General features: G+C 43.8%; 1 protein-coding gene across 1 annotated transcript in view; it reads right to left on the bottom strand.

Annotated features, from left to right (window-relative positions):
* Positions 1-19,180, bottom strand: part of LOC306914191 (neurexin-2-like) — an 847,936-nt gene that overhangs the window by 321,862 nt on the left and 506,894 nt on the right. Inside the window, exon 16 of the mRNA XM_079491166.1 lies at positions 8,902-9,021. Coding sequence (XP_079347292.1) covers positions 8,902-9,021 — 120 coding nt within the window. The remainder of the gene's footprint in view (positions 1-8,901; positions 9,022-19,180) is intronic.

Genomic DNA, 19,180 nt, shown 5'->3' with positions numbered 1-19,180 from the left:
GATGGCAATTGGATGATTTGAGGCATTTTGTTCCAAAAATGGGTTTTGCAAAAATCAACCTGTTGGTGGCGCTATAACAGGCCAATGTGATAAGGGTGGGATATATTCCTCAGCCCAGTAAGAAAATGTGTGAAAGATGTCATGTAAATTGCATGCTGCGTTCATGATTTGAGGCTTTTGTTCAAAACGGGGCAATCTTGCAAACTGTGAAAGCCAATTATAGCCAATTAGGATGGAATATGAAATATCGGACAGATCCGACTTGAGCACATGACCATAGAGATACTGTGTAACGATTTGTGAGATTTTTGGACAGAATCTGGAGGAGTAATATCCAAAAATGTGTTTTACAAAAGTCGGCCTCCTGGTGGCGCTATAAAAGGCAGATGCGGAAAATGCAGGTCAAAGGTTTGTCCTTGGCCTCTAGGGAGTGTGCATGCAACGTTTCACGCAGATCGGTGCAGTTTTAGGTAAAACATGTGAAAAGCTGCCTCATGGTGGCGCTATAACAGGCCGTTCTGGAAAATGCGGGGCAGAGGTTCATCGTTGGCATCCAGGGAGTGTGTGTGCAAAGTTTGGCATCGACCGGGTTAACGGTGCCGGAGATTAGCTGTACACAGACGGACGGAAGGAAGGACGGACGGACGGACACACACACACACACACGGACGGAGTGCAAAACATACTCTCTCCCCATGCCTTCGGCCTGGTGGAGACAATAATGTAAATGTGGTGTGTTCGTGGGTTTAGTGTCAATGACAGAAGAAGCCCAACTTGGGCACCATCCTGGTTCTACCTAGTGACGTCATCATGCAATGACATCGCAACAGCATCACAACCATGTCATTGTCCTTTTAAATGACCGTACAATAAACCAATTAGGACCAAGAGATTGACCTGCCTTCTAACGGCTTCCTCTGTACATCGTAATAATGTTTCATTGGACAGTACATCAGAAACGGAGAGCAGCAAGGGATTACCACAGCAATCTCACCGTGAGACACCACAGTGCTGTGGTAATCGGATACAAGCTGTACGTGTTTATGGCAAGCAGAAATGCCATTGATCATATGGAAGTGTGCATATTCAACACAGTGTCTTTGCGCTGGATTAAGTTGTCTCCAGTGACCAGTGGAAGAGGATATCGTCCCCATGAGATTCCCACCAAGCGTTACAGATACACAGTGGTGCTGATAGAAGATATCATCTACATCTGGGGAGGGGATAGTTGTTGTGGGCCATGGAAGTACTACAATGAGCTTCATGCATTTGATGTTGACACTCACAGATGGTTCAAACCCAGGGTTTCTGGGACTGTACCAAAAGCAAGGTATTCGCACTCAGCCTGTGTCCTTGACAAGGCCATGTATATACATGGGGGGTGGACTTCAACTGAACTCACTAACGACATCTACAAGTTAGACACCACCACAATGGTCTGGACTTTAATTAACAGCAGAGGCCCTCGCCCACCTGTTTCAAACAGTCACACTTCCACCATCATCGGGAAAAAGATGTTTGTATTTGGGGGCTCTAATGGTGAAAGCATCACACACATGAGAGTATTTGACACAGAGACCAACGCCTGGCTGAGCACGCCTTCTTCACAGCGTTGTCCAGCAGGACGCAGAGGTCACAAAGCCTTTGTCTATAATGGAGAGCTGTACATATTTGGTGGTGACAATGTGAGCCTGACATTGGATATGTGGAAATTCCATCCAGAGACCTTCGCTTGGAATAAGGTTGAGACCAAGGGGAAAAGTCCTCCTCAGACGTGTTTCATGTGCTGTTGCCTGGTGGGAGATCGTATCGTCATCGATGGAGGAATTACCGGAGGTGTTGAACCATATGTACGCAGCTTCGATGCCACTTGTGACCTGTACATCCTAGAGTTAAGTCCTAGTCTGAAGACGTTATGTAAGCTAGCAGTTCTTTATTATGGTCTGGAACAGTCGGAACTCACACACGACGTCAGGTGGGAACTGAGAACCATCACAGCAACGCAGGAGTAGACGTGGCCGTCACTGCCATGTCTCTCTTTTGCACAGTAGTTAGTGTGGTTGCTGTAGGCAACATTTTTTTTTAATACATTTTTATTTCATTTTTAGAGAAGAAAAAGGACAGGTATACAGGCATACAGAAACACGTAATTCAAATTATTTGCCAACTACTGTAGGTGGCTTGCATCCTTGCCTCGTTTAAAAAGAAAATCCTATCCTATTCCTATTGACAAATAAAAAAGGAAAATAATACTAATACTAATAGTATAACGATACCAACAACAATTAAATACAACATACAACTAGATTTTTTTTAAATTATCAACCAATTCTAAATTTTAAAAATCATTATAGGCAACACACTATTGTTTTAGGTCCGATAACTTTTATGCCAGATAAGTAAACCCGTTTTTTTTGTTAACCGTTTTTGAGTGGTGTAAACCACTCCTACGACTGGCTTTGTTAGTTTACGTGTCTGTCTGTCTGTGCCAAAAAAATGAGCATGGTGCATTGTGATTGGCCGGAATGAGACATTACGTCAGACCACAGCTGATAAGACCTTACACCACTCAGTTCACACGGGTGTGATTTTTTGTTCTTTGAGTTCAATGGACGTGGAAAAGATAAAAAGAAACCCGAGGCGCAAAACCACCCTCCCGAGGCTCATCCCCACCGTGGATTATAAAAATCACACCCGTGTGAACTGAGTGGTGTAAGGTCTTATATAGACTGATCAGCTGTGGTCTGACGTAATGTCTGACGTAATGAAATCACACCCGTGTGAACTGAGTGGTGTAAGGTCTTATATAGACTGATCAGCTGTGGTCTGACGTAATGTCTGACGTAATGAAATCACACCCGTGTGAACTGAGTGGTGTAAGGTCTTATATAGACTGATCAGCTGTGGTCTGACGTAATGTCTGACGTAATGAAATCACACCCGTGTGAACTGGGTGACCATAGCAACCATGCTCATTTTTTGGTACGAACAGACAGACAGACACGTAAACTAACAAAGCCAGTTGTAGGAGTGGTTTACACCACTCAAAAAGAAACAGACAGAAAGGAAGAATTACCTGCTCGTCAAGCTGCAGACGAGCCCTGGTCTCGGATAGATTACCCCGAAATCCGTACTCCCTAGGCGGGTTGAGAAACATGGACAGTACTCCCTAGGCGGGTTGGGAAACATGGACAGTACTCCCTAGGCGGGTTGGGAAACATGGACAGTACTCCCTAGGCGGGTTGGGAAACATGGACAGTCCCTAGGCGGGTTGGGAAACATGGACAGTCCCTAGGCGGGTTGGGAAACATGAACAGTCCCTAGGCTGGTTGGGAAACATGGACAGACCCAGGCGGGTTGGGAAACTGTCCATGTCAGTCCCTAGGCGGGTTGGGAAACATGGACAGTCCCTAGGCGGGTTGGGAAACATGGACAGTCCCTATAGGCGGGTTGGGAAACAAAGACAGTCCCTAGGCGGGTTGGGAAACATGGACAGTCCCTAGGCGGGTTGGGAAACATGGACAGTCCCTAGGCGGGTTGGGAAACATGGACAGTCCCTAGGCGGGTTGGGAAACATGAAGTCCATACTCCCTAGGCAGGTTGGGAAACATGAAATCCGTACTCCCTAGGCGGGTTGGGAAACATGAAATCCATACTTCCTAGGCGGGTTGGGAAACATGGACAGTCCGCTGAGGCCGTAGCAAGCCGCGGTCTCGGGCTAGACGTTACCCCGAAGTCGAGAAATCTTGTCAGGGCGCCCGTGAAATATAATCGCCTCCGCCTTGCCTGGAGGAGGTGCGGGGATATTTTAGCATGGCTTGGCCAGCCTCATCGCGTGGATTCACGGAAGATTATATTTCTCTTCTCCTGTGTTATTTGAATGCGTTATTTTCCATGTCAGTTTATGAATCAATATTGTACAGGGTCTTGAATGGAACAAAAACGTCACTATTGACACTGCCATCGAAATCTGAATATCATCATCATCATGATTCATCATCGTTATTCAAAACTATAAATGTATATCCTATATGCCTATGTAACATCTGTCTGTCTGTCTGTCTAATAAACTACTGACGTTCTGATGGAAATATCATCGTCCTAATCTGATCATAATGATCAGATGATCTGATTATCATGATGATGATATTTCGATCATTTGGGGAAATCATTTGAAATTTTAAAATGTACTTAATTAAATGTACTTAGTTATACTTCCCACAACAACCCAGTATACGGTCGCAGCCGTTTGAAATAAGGTCGGTCTGAGACAAGTCTGAGAGAAGCGCTGATGAAAGAAACCTTGGCTGTCTCAATCAAACCTAAACATAACCGCAAGCACGACGCAACACATGTCGGACCAAAGCAAACTTCACTTTATCCGCAAAAAGAACGTCGTTTGCGGTGGACACAACAATTATATGAGCAGGATTCGAACCCACTCAACCCAGGAGGTATGGATTGAAAGTATATTGCCTAACGAGACATGCTACAAGCTGGCTGCTGGAATGCTTTTCTAGAGTCTACTTCATTATAACACGCTCAAGTCAAGTAAAATAAAAAAGGAAAAACCCCGCCCAGTAAGGAAAACCCCCGCCCAGTAGGGGAGGGGATGGGCGATGGGCGAGGCTTCCCTCCCCCATCCCCTCCCATATGTCTGTCAGAAGACGTTGAGGGTTGATTTCACCCAACACCGCGAAGACCAGGCCCACCTCTGTGAAGCTAGTGAATCATATAGCGACACTGCAGCATCTGTTGTGTGTAGCATATTAGATGATTCATCGTGCGTTCTAATACTTTGGATCGTCATCAAAAAGATTGTCAGTCAATTTAAGACACAATATGGTGCTCTAAGATCAAGCAAGCCAATATTTGAATACTATAAAAATGTAATGTGTCACTGACACGCATGCACGCACACACATGTACAAGTCATCTTGGTCCTGTCTTTAGACCGTCCGTCTTCATTTACTAATGTTACAATTCCTCTATACCCTTACCTGCATCCTTTATCGTCCTCGCTGCTGTGATGACTATACCCTCACAGGATTAATCAGTAAGGTCTATCTATTCACAAACCTCAAAGGAAAACAGCTTGCTGCTGCTCCATTGCATTTGCTGTGCAAAGATGGTCTTTGCAAAGTATCGGAGCAGCAAGCTGTTGTACCACTAACTTTGATGTTGTAACTGTATTTTGTCCTGCACTAAGCACTAATAGCAAGGTGCGTGCATGACCTTCTTTTGAGGTAGTAACAAACACACAACTGCCACATGTGAGAAGTACACTACAGAGAGGCCTTCGCCAACCAACAGAAAGCTGCAACACCGTTCATAACTTCTAAGTGATCAAACAAAGACGTGACGAACAAGGCAAAAACACACTTCTTTTTTTCTTCTGTTTCTTCACACGGGCCAAACAGGGCCATGTCATGGCCCTCTGTGCTGGAAGGCCCTGGGTTTCAATGCCCCCACCAGTCTTTTTCTGAGACGAGTTGGAAGCATTGTGTGCGTGAAAATAGACAGATGCAGCACAGACCTACCTTGTGTGTTTCTTCTGAGAAGTGACTCAAATATTGACAAGTTCAGGAAGAAAGACGCCCAGGGGAAAGAAAAGACTGCATGAGCCATCAAGGCCTCAGTGTGTGCGTGTGCGTGTGCGTGTGTGTGTGTGTGTGTGTGTGTGCGTGTGAGTGTGTGTGTGTGTGTGTGATCCAATGTCTGTGTGTCTGTGTCCAAGGCTCTTTGTATGGAAGGACGTGTGCAGAAAGCACAAAGTGGAAAGAGAAGAAGAGTTCAGTCTGTAGAAGACTCAAGTTTGAGCAATGAATGAATCATGTCTCTCCTCCATGACGCAGACGGGAGGACGTGGAGCAGCTGCGGGGGGGAAAGAGGTGTGGCAAAGGCAAAACTCAGAAAACAAAGACGGCAGAGACGGAGTACGCAGGGGTTGCCATACCGTTGCACATTCTACGTTGTACCACCACCACGTCACCATCACTAATATTACACACACTTGCAACCTGCATGGCGCCCCTATTTTGGGCAGAAAACCAAAGAAATAATAATTGAAAACAGCCAATCCAAAAGTTCACAGCGCATTGCGTGATGTTTGTGGATCAGCTATTTTACACTATCTTTTCGTACAAATGTGCAGTATTTTATATATGGGGAAGAAATAGAGTCTGCAACACTGGTAGAAAAAGCTCCACTGGTTTATTGATTCAACGTTTCGATCACTAGGATCAGGAATGGGATCTTCTTAATTCCTGAAGAAGATCCCAGTGATCGAAACGTTGAATCAATAAACCAGTGGAGCTGAGACCAGTGTTGTGGACTCTATTTCTTCCTCTTGTACTGCCATTTGTCCAGCACCTGGGCTAGAGTGGAGGTGCATGCTCTATTACCTTTGTCAGTATTCTATGTATGCCACGTCAATACGCGGTAGTGCAATGCATACGTTATGAACGTGGGCTTTGGGGGGTCGTAGATGTGTTTCTGTGTACGCCAACCCCTCGTCAACAACACGGCACAGCGTTAATATACAGAGAACGGACTCCAGCCAGCAGCCCAATGGAAACCTCTGCAGGAAAGTATAGTCTTGGAGAACTCATCTAAAATGCTCTGCCTGCGCTCAACTCCTTGACTTTGTTTTTTTGTTAAGCCCTTTTATCTTAAATTAGCTGTAGTGGTGCAAATGTTCCTGCAGTTGATAAATGTCCTAAGCTGTGGTCATAAAGGAGGGAGAGGGAGGGTGGAAGAGGACACGTTTATATAGCATTTCTCTTTTAAAGCTCTTTGCAAATTGAATAATTGACCGTTAGATAAAACTCTCGAGTGACTGATTGATCGATGGATGGACACAGACAATCCATAAGGTTGTCAGTCACTTAAGCTACATCCGCAGTGATAGCAGATTAAACAATCTAATGTCAGCATTGGAAATCATCTGGGGGTTTATGTGATGTGCGATAGAGACTGTGTGTGTGTTCTATTGCGTTGTATGGGGCGCGGTTTGTGCTGATCGTCCAAACAACTCCTGGCACTAATTTGAATGATTTGAGTGGCATGTAGTACCGTACAGTAAGTACACAGTAAATGTGTATTCTCGGAACGGGATGCTGATTACTGTTTTTTTTTCTCCGCCCCCCCTAGATACAGCTAGTACATGAGGTCTTTGATCAGGCTGCTGGTGGGATATCCTTTATCTTTATGCATGCACACACATACACACACACACACACACACACACACACACACACAACGCACGCAACGCACGCGCACTCACACACACTTGATCTCTCTCTCTCTCTCTCTCAAACTCCCCCCCCCGGGTCTTTCTGCAGCATCATGCATACACCAGCCCATCTCTGGAAATCACAGTAATAAACTCACTGATACCCCCCTCTGCGTGCAAGCGAATTGCACTCAGTGGGGGGTCTACGCCCCTACCGGTCCACACACACACACACACACACACACACACACACACACACACACACACACACACACATGCACCTCCTCTTCCTCTCCTACCCTCCCTCCCCCCTCCTCTCTCTCTCTCTGGAAAGCATTTACCACATCGTGCCTGTCCTGCAGAAGCTGTTTATTAGCGGCCTCTCTCTCTCCCTCTCTCTCCTCCCACGGTGAAGCCTTCCACGGCCGCCCCCCACCCCGCTGAGACTGTCACGCTCAAAAAACGTGAGCTGTCAAAGCTATAACGCTGTTAGTTAGTTAGTGGAGGACCGGCGACGGCCGATGTACAGAGAGAAAAGGGAGGGGCTGCTAAATAACTATACGGCGCATCGCAAGGCGCCACTTACAGCCAACAAAAATTATGCAAACAAGTCCATTAGCCTTTCACCCTGCCTGCCTGCAAGGGGTTATTATTAACCAACTCTGCATTATGCTCACTGCTCTCAAGAACGATGGGCTCTATTTTCGTCCATGCTAAACCCCCCGTATCCCTAAACTACTTTGCCTTGCCTTGTTTTGTTTTTTATTTGTTTTTTACAATTTTGAAACACATTTTTGAACAGTTAAAATAGCCACATATACATCAACACGTTGTGAGCTTGTAGATTAGCTATTTTAAATATTTAAAAAAAGTAGTTTAGGGACACGGGATTTAGCGTGGATGAAAACAGAGCCCATACCGTAACAGTAAACACATTTCCGAAAACAAGGCGATGCATCTCAGACACGATAATTCCTAGTTGTTTTGTAATGTGCAATCTGTGTCAGTAAAGCCAGTTCAACCATCATGTCATCCAAACAGACGGCCTAGAAACCCCAAATACTGTAACATAAACCTGAAATATGCAACAATCACACTAACAAACTCCTCTAAGGTCCTTCTTTCTCCTGTGGTCCCTGGCTGACCACCCCCAGCAGCTATAGAGTAGCATTCCTCCTACCAGTGCATTGCTCCCAGAGCCAATATCAAGCTTAACGCTTAAACCTGTGTGTGTGTGTGTGTGTGTGTGTGTGTGTGTGTGTGTGTGTGTGTGTGTGTGTGTGTGTGTGTGTGTGTGTGTGTGTGTGTGTGTGTGTGAAGTCAGAATTCAACCGTCAGTGTAATGAGACCTTATAACGGCTCCATGTTAATTAGTAATAGCTCTAGATTACCACAATTATCCACTTAACATAACAACGCGGTGGTGCATCGAGCCACTGTGCATGGAAAGGAAAAGAAGGTCCTCTACGATTCTGCCGCATAGCGAAAACCTCAAGACTTTGAAACGAGGTTCAAAGTGCTGCGTACCCTGGCTGTTATTCAGTTCCAATATCACACCCCTAGCCAATCGCTACTCAACGAAGCGCATTCGCAGCCAATCACACACACACAACCACACACACACACAACGGCGGCGGCGGAGGAGGTATATAATTGTCTGTACTCACGGTCGCTGCAGAAGGAGCCTCCATAGGACGTCATGGTGCAGTCACAGGTGAAGCCCTCCCACTGTTGGAGACACACCCCCTGATTGTAGCAGGAGTCCTCCGTGCAGGTGGTACTGGGTCCTGTGGAAGCAAAAATAAAACCTCATGACTGAAAGTTTAATGAGTCATGACGATGTTTAGATGCAACCCATTATTCTAAATTGAATCTAAACCTGTGTTTGCTGCTGTTCCACACACAACGGCCAACCAGTGGAAGAAATCACAGATCGAGACTTTAACCTGTGCTTTTATTACATTCTTGAAACCATTCATTCATGTTTATGAAAGAGGCTTCTACACATGTATTATATTGCTAGTTTAATCTAAAATGACTAATAACCGAAAAATAGCCATGTCCAGAGCCCGAGCAGAGGCCTTTTGTGGCGGTTCTGGACAACCGTGGGACCGACCGAATCGACACATCGAATTTGAAGTTGGTGGGGGCGAACGGTTCTCGAGTTACGTGGATTACAGCCGTACACACGTATTGTACGTATAGGTACAGACAGACAGAGACATGGTGCATTCATATATAGATGTGTTAAAGGACCACTTCACCACTTTTCAACATCTCTTCATATAATTGGTCCTCACTAATGTTCATGATAAAACACCACAATTTTTTCCTACTCAGTCTGTGTCTCATAGGAGGGCTTTGGGCAGTTCGGACACCCGTCCACCAGTGACATCATCATTAGGCAGATTTTATTTTAAACAAGATTTGTTTTAAAATATATTTATATTTTTATTATCGTGAGAACGATGGCTTCAACTTTTGCATTGCAACTTTTCAGGAAAAGAAAGCCTGCTGTTTCTATTAGCTTGGATTCACCATTGATGATGTCACTGGTGGACGGGTTTCTGAACTGCCCACAGCCTTCCTATGAGACACAGACTGAGTAGGAACAAATGGTGGTATTTTATCATGAACATTAGTTAGGACCAATTATAGGAAGAGAAGTTGAAAAGTGGTGAAGTGGTCCTTTAAGTTATCTATACTTGATTTGCGTGTAATGCACCAACGTGCTTGTACTGTATGTGCAAACGTGTGGTAATAAAACATGAATCCGATTCAGATTCTGTTCAGTTCTCAATTCAGTCCCACTCATGACTCAATATTTGATATGGGTGTTTCAGCATCACAAGCCTGGAGGTATAAATCTCATTGTGTTAAATTAACTACTATTATGGCCTTTTATGATTCATTTTTATTGTGTTCCGAAGCATCTGCTACTGCAATAAAACAGGGCTTGCAAAAACCACGCGGGTGTCACTTCTCTGAATAGTCGCGTTTTAAAAAGGGAGCAAATGGCTGTGACCGCCTTTCATAATAGCCACTCTTCCGCGGGCTGAGAGTGATTTGATTAAGGCAGCTTAAAAAATGCATTCAGATTGAATTTGACATTAATTCAAGGTTGAAACCTGGTGCGATCGCCAGACTAGGGGGTTCCTCATTTGAATTGGAAATGACTTGGAGGAAGCGTGGGCAGGGCTGCCTGGGTTTAATAACACTGCCGACTTCGTGTGTGCGTGTGCAATAATTTGAGCGTGCTGTGTGTATGGTGAGGCGGGGTATAGTTTGTGTGTGTGTGTGTGCGTGTGTGTGTGTGTGTGTGTGTGTGTGCACGTGCGTGTGTGCGTGCTCTCTCTCTCCCACACCGCCATGGGACGGCCGACGACATTTAACACGTTTAGGACTGAGACCAGATTCTACTAAATGTTCTTCTAAATCCTGGCAGTTTTCTGAAAAACGTATATATACTGTATATGTTTCTGTCAACTTTTTCATGTCAAGGACCCCCAGAATGATATGCATTTGGCCGCCGACCCCCATCTGAAATATGTTGTTCCAGAAGCAAAGTTATAACTTAAAAATGTTTGCTGTGAACGAAATGATATATTCCAAGAATTGCACATCACAATTTTTCAAAGATAGCAGATATACAAGCTCATAGCGTGGCACCAAGTGCCGCGCTATGAGCTTGTAGATCTGCTTATTTTTCATCATCTAAGGTTTGAAATAATGGTTAAAGTGTTTAAAATGCTAAAGCGACACGGATGCGTATCCGTCCGAAATGGGTTAAATTGTCAATTAGAAGAATCCACTGTGCTAATTTCTCTGTGGGATTCCAGTCACTTACTCTGATAGCTGAATTGAAAGAGATGGGTGGATTTGAAAAAGAAAAAAAGAAAAAGGAACAAGAATTGCCAGAGTATATACATGGATGATTAGACGCCAATGTAGTGGTGGAAGAAGTACTCACATTCTTTACTTAAGTAAAATTATAGCAATGCTGCAATGTACTGTAGATGTACTGCGTCACAAGTAAAATAATTCAAAATGTAATTCAGTAAAAGTACAAAGGTATTGGCATCAAAATGTACTTAAATACCAAAAGCACTCATTATGCCGAATGTGCCATTTCATGTTTTCAAATGTATACAAATCTATTGAAAATAGCAGATCTATAAGCTACATTTGCTATTTTCAAAATGGTCAAAATGTACTGTATGGCTGAAGTGGTTAATGTGCGTTTTGTTATAATTAATCAATCAATATACAAAGTAACTAATAACTAAAGTTTTTGTTTAATGTAGTGGAGTAAAAGTACAATATTTGCCTTTGAGATGTAGTGGAGTAGAAGTAAAATGATTGGAAATTGGAAATACTCAAGTAGCCTAAAGTAAAAAAATAACTCAAAATTGTACTTAAGTACAGTACTTAAGTAAATGTACTTAGTCACTTGACACCACGCATGCACTGCCGATCAGTGTTGATTTCGTCGACTAAAACTATGACGAAAAGTGACTAAAATGTGACTGCAACCAAATTAAAACAATTTAACCGTCTGCCCGCCGGAAACGAGGAACACGAGAACCTACTCTTTTTTCCTTCTCCGCCAAACGTGAGATTCTTGGGTTTGAATTGTTGAATACATTTTTGATCCGTTTCGATCGCTAGCTGATGTTGCTACCACAACAACACTCTGGGACACAAACACACAATGGCCACGGCCATTTTGAAGATGCGCGTGCATCCACTTGCATTGTCCGCCCTGTCTTCAGAGGCCTGTATCTCGGAAGGGACATTGAGGGGGCAGATTTGGCCCAGACAAGCGTTTTCAACGGCCTGTAGAAGGCGCTGTGATACTCGCGGTCAGCTTTTTCCACCGCCGAGCGAGACAACAACCGGTCATGACAACACACACAGCAGTTTCTCACAGAAAGGTGCGATTACGGATATTTGGATCTTCAAAGTAAGTGTTACACGCGATAAAACCTTGGCAATACGCTACCGAGGGATTAATTAATGGTGGCGGGTTTTAGAGACTATGACTAAAACTAAACTTCGCTGCCAAAAACCACAGTGCACTGCCGGTGTGATTGGGTAGGCGTTCCGCAGCTGTCTTTGCCACAGACAGGCATTGTGTTTGAACTGGATGTGACAGCAGGGAATAATAAAAAAAGCTCCTCATTACGGCTGGGGTTTTTATTCTCATTTTTATGTCTCAATGTTTATTCCTTTTTCAAATTGTACACAGAGAAACAGGAGATTAAACTGCTGTGTTTTTAAACCAATCTGCTTTCATCTTCTCCCTGACGAAAATTAGGTTGGGGAAAAACTGACAAAGGGTAAATCAAAGAATTGAGATTCAAAACAAGACATAAAGAAATGAATAAATAAATAAAAGACTTGACAAAATAAATAGGGATGGTCATGGGCGCCGGCAGTGGCAGGGATGCTCATTAAAAACTCAATTAAACACAAACATTTAGAAAGAGCCACGGTTCAGTGCCAGACTAATTTGTTCCCACAGAGATAAACATACATCTCGCAGCAATTTTTTACAAATGACCAAATAAAAGAAACAGGACAGAGTAAGTCTAGTAGCCAAAATGTGAACCCGGACATGTTGAGTACACCAACGTTTTATGTTAGAAATGTTTAGTATGGGTCCCCAGCATGTAGAAACTGCCGGATGCTAACTTGCATATGTTGAGCAATTTTCATAATTGGCATAATATGTGACCATACCATTAACAACCTATAGAAGGCAAAATTTCATCATGCTTTATGTAGCATGTGACATGTCAATCTAGGGGGTTTTCATGATGCTGAATCCATTCCAAGCATTAGTTTTGCAAAAAAAACTCATTGGGCTAAAACGGCCATAGCCGTCATCACAAATGTGCCTTCTATAGGTTGTTAATGGTATGGTCACATATAATATTATGCCAATTATGAAAATTGCTCAACATATGCAAGTTAGCATCCGGCAGTTTCTACATGCTGGGGACCCATACTAAACATGTCTAACATAAAACCTTGGTGTACTCAACATGTCCGGGTTCACATTGGGGCTCTATGGGCTGGCTACTAGACTAGAGGGGGGAACAAAAGAGAAAACGGATGAGCCCACACCAGATACACACCAGAGCATTCCTATTTCCTACTACAAAATGGCCACTTGAATTCAATGACATCTCCACATTATCAACCACCTTCCGATAATAATTGTTCATCGTGGTAATTGCACTCCATTAAATACTAAGCTCCCCCCAGAGGTGCTATAATTAAGCACATTGGTAGTACTATTATTAATATGCGAGTCGATATATAATCACGCTGGCACTCTTCCTAATGGACAGGCCACACGCTACCTTACTAGCATGAACCTGTTGACAGATGCCTGCAAGTGTTCAGTGGAGCATTTAAAAAAACATGTTTTCACTTGCAAAACTGTCACATATACTGTATTTACAGCAGCAGTAAGCAGCCGAGTCTGAATGTAGTAACATACAGCAGTGTTGTGAGGGAAAATCTACAAGCTCAGAACATATCCCATCGAAGTGAGCACTAACTATAGAAGCTGGCCAAAACTGTCTGTCTGTCTGTCTGTCTGTCTGTCTGTCTGTCTGTGTGTCAGTCTGTGTGTGTGTGTGTGTCACGCTGTAACACCACCCGCCCGCCACCAGAGGGCAACTGAAATTGGAACGATACAGTGGGTGTGTGTGTGTGTGTGTGTGTGTGTGTGTGTGTGTGTGTGTGTGTGTGTGTGTGTGTGTGTGTGTGTGTGTGTGTGTGTGTGTGTGTGTGTGTCAGACTGCCACAACAGCTTCGTTCACTTCCCGCGTTTACGCGTCTTACTTGTAGATTGGATATTTTTGATGTTTTTGAATCAATTTGGACACCAGGTTGAATTAAGCAATATTACACGCCTGTGATGCTGCAGAAGTGCATTCATGACGTTAAACTGCACCCCCTCGAGTGCAATATTGTAGTTACCCTTAAAACTAAGATAATCTCTTAAAAAAAAATCATATTCTTTTAATGACAGATGTAGCCACTACGATCACAAATGTCCCAAGAAACTCGCTAGCCTAGCACGACCCCAGTCTGCTGCGCTCTGGGAGAACAGAGCAGCTGATTTCTTTGTTCCATCGTGCTCGTTTAAGCGCGGCTAGTAGGCTGTTTCAACTAATCAAATTGCTTCCTCGAAAAGCCCTGTTGTATAATGGCTTTTCTACAAGCTCACAGCTGCGACACAAATCTTCTCTTCTGGGGTGGTCCCATGAGATGGGGGGTCCGCGGCCAAATACATACAGTATCAATGTGGGCGGGGCCACGGGGGTCCTTGACTTGAAAAGGTTTGAGAATCAGTGCTCTATGACGCAACAGTCACCCGCATCCAGTCAGTGTTGAGTTTGTCGACTAATACTATGACAAAAGAAATGTTCGACTACCTTTTTTCACTGCAGAAAAAATGAAATGAAAACTAAGCTGTGATGACAAAAAAAAACTAAGACTAAATATATTGTCAATTAAAACTAGACTGAAATGTTATGTTAGACTAGTGGACAAGAGATCCAGTATAGGTCATTTTACACTTGGTTGCATGCTGAAAATAGCAGATCTACAAGCTCACAACGCATCGCGCTGCGACACATTGTGAGCAACGGTAAAATCAGCCATTACGGCGGCATCAAGGCCCGCCAAAATAAATTTTAGTCGACTAAATCAACTGTAGATTTAGTCGACTAAAGCTAGACTAACACCAAAACATTCCAGGTGACTAAAATGTGACTAAAACTAAATGAAAACTATTCCAGAGGACTATAATATGACTAAAACTAAAAATCTAAATTTGCTGTCAAAATCAACGTGACCCGCATCCCAAACCAACAGCTCTGGGTAAAAGGAGTCAAACATCTTGTTATAATGCACTGCTGTGTGGATTGGGCTTCATCCGCGCGCTGCTCTTAATGAAAACGGTCGCTCACGACGAGCGGGTCAGTGCTTTCTGAGCGCTGTGCATGTGCAGTCACTGCAGTGTGTGTGTGTGCCTGCTTTGTGAATGTGCTTCTTTTTTTTAAAATCCAATTTGGTAGTTCGCCTCTGTTTGTTCTCCATTTCAATCTATTCCCAAGCCCCCTCCGCCACCCCCCCTCCCCCCCACCCTCTGTGTGACTGCCCTCCCGCCACCCAAATCCCAACAGTGAGTGCGTCAGCAGCAGCACAGTATGGTATCAACACCTGCAGGGCAAGAACTCTCTTTTGGTCTCTCCCCCCTCTGTTACTCCATAACCCACGTACATCTTTTTCTTCTTTTGGTAAATGGTAAATGGTAAATGGTGCATTTATATAGCGCCTTTATCCAAGGCGCTTTACATAGATTGTGCATTACATTCACCCATTCATACACCGATTGCGGCGGAAGCCTTGCAAGGTAACAAACATCAAATCGGGAGCAATTTGGGGTTCAGTGTCTTGCCCAAGGACAGCTTCGACATGTAGACAGGAGGAGCCGGGATTCGAACCGCCGACCCATGGATCATTGGACGACCTGCTCTACCTCTTGAGCCACAGGTCTCTCCCCCTCTGTTACTCCATAACCCACGTACCTCTTTTTCCTCTTTTCATTCTTTGAACCCAACACCCCCCCCTGTTCTTAGTTTGTCTGTAGTGCCAATCATTTTGGTCTGGGTCTCTAGCCTGGCACACCCCGTTCCCCAGCGTAGCCTGAACCCCAAGACCATGCCGTTCAAATCAATTTACTCATTCGGCGCCAATTGCACCTTTTGATACCTTCTGGTTCGAAGTCCCAGCGTGCTGATAACGCCTTTTCACGCCTTTTTTAATATCAATTGATTACGGTTCACAGCTGTGTCCTTATGTGCTCATAACACTACGGTAGCGGTCTGTTGGAAAAAAAAACGAAAAAATAAAACAAATAAAAATTCCGCTGGCTTATGCAGTCTATGGGACCAAAAAACAAGCTTGATTTGCGGCTCATTCCTAAATGATATGATCCCCGGTTACAAAAAGGTTTGTTTTGGGGGAATTACATGACAATCATGGGACATGTTACATTATAGCGGATTTTCACTTCCTGACTCGTGGTTTCCGGTTAAAACCGCTTTCAAAGGCTCCAACGTCAACGGCTGAGTTTCTTTTTCACCCACTAGATGGCAATGCCGGCCGTAAATGAGATAAAATTAAACTTCATGTATATAGAATCAACAATCACAGGACAGAACAAAAAAATTAAATGAGAAAAACAAGACAGGACCGAACAGAACAAAGGAAACGGGTGAAAGACAAAGGACATCAATCAACATTTAAGGCTAAAGAAAGAAAAAAAATCATCATGAGGAGAGATTTAAAACCCCCAATAAACTGAGCACTTCTAAAGGGGAGGCGTAGGCAGTTCTAGAGGCCAGCAGCAGCAAAAGCACCCCTGGATCTTTGTAACCATGAGATAAGGAGGAGCAAGCCCATGTAAATATTTAAAAACAAATAAAAGGAACAAACTCTATAAATTGACATCGAGACAATGGAGACGATTTATGATTTATGTATTTACTTGGGGTGGGTGTATTCTGGTGTGAGGAGAGGGGATCCGAATTGATGTCTTTGAGTCCGACAAGTTTAATCAATAGCGGGGGAGTAGAAGAATCCATTGAGAGTAGTGATTTAGTTTGGCCTCTCTTAGCCTAAAAAAGGAAAAGTGTTTTCGCCTAATGAGTCTCATTATGGAAAAGTGAGGCGATGGCATTCTTTTTTTCTAAGAAAGTTTTTGATGTATTCCTGTAATAGCATGTAGGGACGGAACGCATCGATTCGCCCCGACGCCTCAAGACTTAGTATTATACAGAGTTATATGTCAAAAAAAAGCTGCCCCTCATAAAAAAAAATACAAAAATACAAAACGAAAAAGGCCAATTACAACTGCTCAGTACCCATAAGTACGTCCAATCATTGGCTGATATTACTGCCCATGGGAGTCGCTGTAATGAAGTTTAATGCAGGTTTAAACTGTTTTTTCGGAGTGGGCTGATTGTGGTGCGTGTGAGACTGTAGGCAGGTAATAAGGCTGGCATGGCAGAGGTGGTGCATGGTGGCGGTTACCACTGCCATAGAGAGACACAGAGAGAGAGAGAGAGAGAGAGAGAGAGAGAGAGAGAGAAAGAAATGCTGGATCGGTGTCGCGTCAGGTCGGCCAGTATATGCGGTATCCTCTGGGAAATCAAGTGCTGTGCCCTCCGATGTGCGGTGCGCGCCACAGAGGGGGAGGGTGGAGGGGGGTTTGTTTGGGTAAACGGTATACAGCCACAGTGCACGCTGTCACAGAGAATTAACTGACCGGCCCAGGGGTTCAGCCCTATCGTGTCACAATGAGCCATGCCCTCAAGCCCTCTCAGGTACAACGATAGACTGTAAACATACACATGGACGAAGCCATTCGATCCCCATTTGCTTCTGCAAACCGCTTTAGACGCCGTTTTTTTTCCGGCAAATTGAATTGAAATCCGCCGTCCTTGAACTTCGGGGTCCCGAAATGAAACCGGAAATGACTGCTATTGGCTGCAACCGCAGCCAATAGCACCAGTAACATAACTTTAACTCATTTAGACCTGACGTCAGTGGTGCTCAATATTTCATGTCAAGGACCCCAGAAATGATATGTAATTGGCCACCGACCCCCCCATTTGAAAATGTTGTTCCAGGAACCCCTCAGAAGCAAAGATTTGAGTTAAAAACGCTCTGAAAGAATATATAATATTCCAAGAGTTGTGACAGCAGAGAGGTTTTCTTATTCGAAAACGGCTGCACTTTCTTTTATCCACGTTTAGAGGAAGCCTTCCTTACTAAACCTGAAGTAAAACACCAACCATTAGTGCAAGCCATTATACAGCTCATTGCCTTTATATTTGGCAGCTTGGGCCCTGTCCACAGGCTGGTGGTCTGGGGCTTGGGGATTATGAGGTCGTCCATGTTTAAGGCAAAGCAGCAGCTTGCAAAATACTGCTCAATCTGTTCCATTATAAGCAGCCACTCGATTTGGAGGAGAAGTAGCCTCGATACCAGGCTTTCATTTTTGTTGGTGCAAAAAATGAAAGCCTGGAGGAACGCATTGGCCGCTCTGGACTAGAAGTGAGAGTCAAACCTTCCGGGTGGGCGTCGCTCCAAATTATGTGACGTAGCACTGCACTAGGAGGGGGGGGTGGGTGGTGATCCACCTGAACTGAAGCCGCACCCATAGCTGTGGTTGTATGATAAAGGGGGAGTGGTTAGGGGAGGGGATTATATTGTGATGTCACTATATCACTGTTCTTTTTTTCTACTACCGGTATTTTAGAAATACAAATACAAAATAGGGTGTATGTCAGGGGTCTTAAACGTTTTATTTATTTATTTTACAATCTGTAAACTTGTTTGGATCCAGGCACTGACACACGTGTTATTTCGAGTACGTATGGCATCAGATGCAACTGGAAAATATGTGGGCCATTGTGATTTATTTTATAAATGTATGAATGTGGACTGAAATAAAGGAATTATGTGCATTATTCTCTCTTACTATACCTGGGTGTGCATTATTAGATTATATAAATGCCATATAAAAGAACACCTATTGATTGGCAACTAATCATGAGTTGACAAAGCTTAATTCCACACACTTTTTTTGAACTCCATATTGATTATCAACCCAGTGCTGCTTGGTTGCTTGGATTGGACTTTTTCAGCTGAGAACATGGCTGAGAAAAATGACTATATCAACAGCAAAGCTCAGAAAAATAATTGGTTGGCCTTAAACAATCATACTGTACTATCGAGACATGATTTGTCTATCCACAGCTTCGGGCCGCATGTATTATGGATAAATTAGATTTTACATTAATTTATTTTTCTCCATATCCATCAAAATGCTGCCGAATGTGCCTGCATATATATACC

Source organism: Electrona antarctica (genome assembly GCF_951216825.1).
Source record: "Electrona antarctica genome assembly, chromosome: 21".
Lineage (NCBI taxonomy): Eukaryota > Metazoa > Chordata > Actinopteri > Myctophiformes > Myctophidae > Electrona > Electrona antarctica.
This window is presented reverse-complemented; position numbering and strand designations above follow the sequence as displayed.